Source organism: Limulus polyphemus, unplaced genomic scaffold (assembly GCF_000517525.1).
Source record: "Limulus polyphemus unplaced genomic scaffold, Limulus_polyphemus-2.1.2 Scaffold1666, whole genome shotgun sequence".
NCBI lineage: Eukaryota > Metazoa > Arthropoda > Merostomata > Xiphosura > Limulidae > Limulus > Limulus polyphemus.
The window spans coordinates 139,844-144,820 of record NW_013667276.1 but is presented as its reverse complement, the minus strand read 5'-3'; the positions used below and the strand labels follow the sequence as shown (position 1 = coordinate 144,820).

Here is a 4,977-nt window from a genome sequence, read left to right as displayed (position 1 = left end):
GTTATTTTCTCTACCCTATCTCAAAATAGAATCAGTCAATTCGACCAACCTTATCACTACCAAAAACAAATAAATCTAAATTACCCTTTTTTCATTCTAGAATGACTTCAAATTTCAAAATCAAACTACATTTGTTTATTCTAAGTAGCTCTAAGTTCGTAACAGTATACATCCATTTATAATTCAATTTTATTGTTTTATTGCCCTTTGAACCATGTCTAACTACTATCTGTGCCATTATAAGATCTAAATCATTCAGGGAATGTGCAGCTCACTTTACACTGAAGAATCACATTACCCATGAGCTACTACGAGCTGCTCGAGTGTGTGCCTCATGAAACACTTTTATTATAATATTATTATTATTTATTTTACCCAATCTAATCCTAACAAACCTAAAAGAATCCCTATTTTTACATTTTAGTTACTTTTATAATTAGACAAAGAATAAACATGAAAAACAAGAAATAAAGTACTTAACCTATCTTTCTTTTTTCTTGCTGTCGACTGTCGAAGAGAGTTAACCCTAATTATTATATACTAATGATAGTAATGCACTTAATAATTTTTATTTAATTAAATAATGCACCAGACAATATTGACTATTAACATGCAAAAAGTAGGAAAATTCACTTAACTCTCAAAAATTTTCTGGCTTTCTAACTATACAAAAAGAGTTATTATTATTACAAATTCATCCAAGTTAGTCATTAACTTTCTCACGAGACTGATGTTCGTACTCTTAGTGAGATTGAAATTTAACTGTTCAGAACATAATGTTATACAATACATCATTTGATAGATGAAAACCTTGACTATATATATAATGAAATGTAAGAGAGAACTATCAAAGAATTCTGAAAGACAGGATGAGACAGGTGGGTGTGGCAGGAGGGATCTGATTTTCTAATCGATAGCTCTGTAACCAAACAAAATTGAAGACTATAAAAATTATGGTTTGTCTGAGCAATATAGGTTTTATAGAGAGTAATTTACATTTAATTTTGTACTTTTCCAAGGGGTGGTGGTTAAAATAGAGGAGACAAGATGTGTCATGTGTGTCACTATAATTTCTAGGGATCAAAGGTAAAAATTAGATATTTTAAATATTTACTGAACAACTGCTCTTTTTTATCTCTAAAAAATGATATTTAATGCATCAGTTTAACAATTTGCAAAAAATTTATTACATACACATATAATTTAGTATTTTTTTAATAATTTTTATTACAGAACTACTAATCTAATCCTACAAATATTTTATGATTTTTCTACAAACAGTATAAAAATAGTAAGCATAATTTCAACCAAATGTCAAAAATTTGTCATTGCCATATCAACAAGGTCACAGTAGATCAGGCAGATTAGTCAAAATATTTTTTTTTTGGGGGGGGGAGGTCATAATATTTCTGATATCTGTGGATATAATAAATCCCTAAGAACCCAAATTAATCACAAAATTTGGTTAGCAGCAGTTTGTAATTCTCAGCACCCGTGCATATAGTTAGTGCTTTTTTAATCAAAAGTACTTGTGTCTTTTACTTTTGAAGTCCTTAAAAATTAAAAAAGCATGCCTTTACATTTCACTATCTTACATCAAGATGATCTATTATGTGGGTATGTTGCATCCATCAGCTAGAGTTGGTTGGCTTGACTGTCATAATTTTTTGCGTAGTAACTGGAAATTGTCCAATGGTATATATGGGCTATTTTGTTTGGGATTTTTTAAAGACTTTTGGCTTCTATCGCCCCTGGAATAGAGAAGACAGGCAAAAGCCTTGACTACCTGAGAAAAAAGGTAGGGAGGCGAAGCCAGCCCAATGGAAGATCCAGGAACTGGTAGACACAATCCCGATGGACAAAACAAAGAAACTTCTGGGATGCTGGGGAGATGGGAATGTGGAGGTAAGCATCAGAGACATCTACCTTCATCATCCGCATACCAGGAGTGAAAACACAATGAAGAGATAGGTATGACCCCCATGGTGAATCAAGGAAGTGGTTCAAGGAAGAAAGATCGATGATGGAGCACCAGTCCCTGGTCTTCTTGGAGACAACAAACAAATGGGAATAGAAACCAGTATGAGAAGGATCCACCTGTTCCACAGCACTCTTGTGAAGAAGGTTGAGAACCTCCTTGGACAGTTGCTGACTGGAAATGGGATCCCAAGGAGAGGAGAAAGAAATGGGATAAGAGGACAAGGGAGGATGGGAAGAAAAATGAAGAATGAGCCCTTCAGAGAGAACCCCCAGAGCCCAATGGTCTGTGGTGAATGACTCCCACAAAGTGATAAAATGCAAAAGCCTGGTTCTCACAGGATCTGTATCTACCAATATCTACTAAAGTCATTGATGAAAAACTAATGACTGACCTAAGAGATGCATGAAGCAGGAACCAGTAAAGTAAAAGAAGGAGGGAGAAGAGACACAGGAACAGGCTCAGGAAGAGGTTGAGACAGAAAGGAAGGTATGCAAACGGGCAGATTCAACTCTGAATTTTAACAAGTCAGGAAGTCCCCCAAAGACATCTTGCCTTAAAAAGAAAGCCATAAATAAGTCCCATAAGGAGTTTTGGATAAACAGACATGGAAAAAAGGGCATCCAGACCCAAAAGATCCCAACAACAGAGGAATCACGTTTGGAGGGAAAAGGTGAAAGAGGTCAATCATGCCAGAGTGGAAAACATCAGGCAACAAGTCTCCACCAAAAACTCCTCAGGTGAACAATGAAGGGCCTCAGACAAAAGGTGAATGGAGGAAAGAGAACAAAGGAGGGAGGATAAGGTAAGGCAGATACAGGAGAACTGAGGTTGGGGAAATGTGACCAAAATATTGGGATCCAAATCCCACAGAGTTAGAAGAGGATCCATCTAATGTGAGTCCAGAAAAGGAAACATAAACCGATGGTAAACAAAAGCATGAGCCTCCATATTACGTGGGGGTCGAGGCATATTGACTCCAGAATATAATTGGTCCACAAACCCACTGGAATGATCCCCAATATGGATGATAGAGGGAAGCAGGAAAAGATGTTGTCTCACTTAAAACAGAAGGAGAGAAAGCAAAGGAAACAGGAGACAAGGACAAAATATAACAAACCTGGTTGATCAATTCCAGGAAAGGATGTCTGGGCACATCCACTGGAACTAAACATGACTGTGTGGCGTAGAATGAGGGAAGAAACCAAGTAACTGATCAAAATTCCATGAGCAAAAACCATGTCTAAACACCATGAGTGCCAACTGAGAAGCAAAATTGAGTTAAGCTACATAGAAGGAGTCAGCTATGCTAGGAATTGGTGGAAGGTTGTCATATGCTCATTTGCATGCTATCACACAGTTGCCTCATGTGGGGGTAGGTGGGAGTATCAAGGCTAGTGGCAAGCAAATATCTGTAAATATACAGGGCAGTATAAGTTAAGAAAAGCTGTTATGTGAAAGGAAGTAAAAATATTGTTTTGGAAATTAGGTATTATATGCATTGAAGTATCAATAATTGTCAATTTGAAAAGAAGTCAAACTGATACCTTGTATTAAATGTATAAAAGGTATGGTTGAATGCACCATTCTTGAATATAGCGCAAATTTATCTTTATTTAAATCTTCAAACTGTTGTTAATCAACTGTTCTCTCACAGTTACAATTTGATATCTTAAAATCCTTAAAATTACATCTTTGCAAATTAAAAAAAACATACACAGAAATAATTGATAGTAATGAAAAATGGATATTTTTATGTTTATGACAGAATACAACACTTCATTAATAGCATGAGGTAAGCACCATATGCCTAAGCTACTTTAACTTTACTAGGTAGTGTAACTATTCCTGTGGCCCCATTATGCAAATCTTCTTATAAACAATATTGAAAATGAAGAACCTTGTGTGATTTTATTCAAAAGATCCAAACCTAATAATGAATAAACTCTCATTTTATGACCACCAACACTAAAGAGTGAAATTTGTTAAACTGAAGATTTGAGAGGTTTCATTTTGAAAAACAAGTTATAAAAAACAAAGGTACCATAAGACTTCTTTTTTAGGATTTTGGAGATTAAAACCACAACAATAAAATTAGAAAATATAAAATACTGATAATTTAGTTAACAAAATACTGCTATGTGTTTTCACATTAACAACAATCTTTATACTTACTCCTGGAGTGGCAATCTGAACAGTAAAGGCTGTGTGCAGTAAGGTAAAAGACTGAATAAAAGACTGCACTGAATTTCCTGAAGGAAAAAATTATATTTATTAATTTACAAGACAGGACCAAAGAATAAAACTGAGAAAACAATATGTATAGTGTATTTTATTTAATATGTCTGAAATGCTATAATATTGTAAAATACACAGTGAAACTTTCCAACTTTGCTTTACTCATGTAAGAAAATTAAACAACCAATTTTTAAAACTTCCTTTTTTATCTTAAAAATTAACCAAGTTATTTAAATTTTGTGTTTGCATTCATGTGTTGTCAGTAACCATAACTGTCAGTATGAAAAGCATTTATCTTCAAGATAACAATACATATGCTTATGTCTTTCCTAACTTTTCTAAGATTTGTTGGGAATAGTCTTCAAAACTTTTTAAACTATTCATGCACAAATATCACTATCAGGAAAATTAGTACTAATAGTAGTAGTGGTATTGTCAAAAACGCTAGTCTAACTTCTAAACTTCTAAGCAGAAGTTAAACATTTTTCTGGCTAAAAGTAGGTCTTGTTGCTTTGCACTTTACATTCATTAAAGAAATGCTTATGGTAAAGGAGAAGGCCTCAACTCTTCATGTATCTTTTTTTATATACAAATAAGTATAAGGCCTCAACTGTCCATGTTAATTTTAGACTTGTAATATATGAATAAAGAGTAAGTAACTTTAAATGATAAATAAATGGAACTATAATTTATACCAGTGGTCGGCAACCTTTTTTGATCGTGGGTCAATTATTTTTTTTTAAAATTTAAGTCATTGTGTT

At 33.8% G+C, this 4,977-nt stretch overlaps 1 protein-coding gene across 1 annotated transcript in view; it reads right to left on the bottom strand.

The window, feature by feature from the left end:
- The window catches only part of LOC106464493 (glutamine amidotransferase-like class 1 domain-containing protein 1), a 20,969-nt gene that overhangs the window by 14,228 nt on the left and 1,764 nt on the right, over positions 1–4,977 (bottom strand). Inside the window, exon 2 of the mRNA XM_013924636.2 lies at positions 4,154–4,230. Coding sequence (XP_013780090.1) covers positions 4,154–4,230 — 77 coding nt within the window. The remainder of the gene's footprint in view (positions 1–4,153; positions 4,231–4,977) is intronic.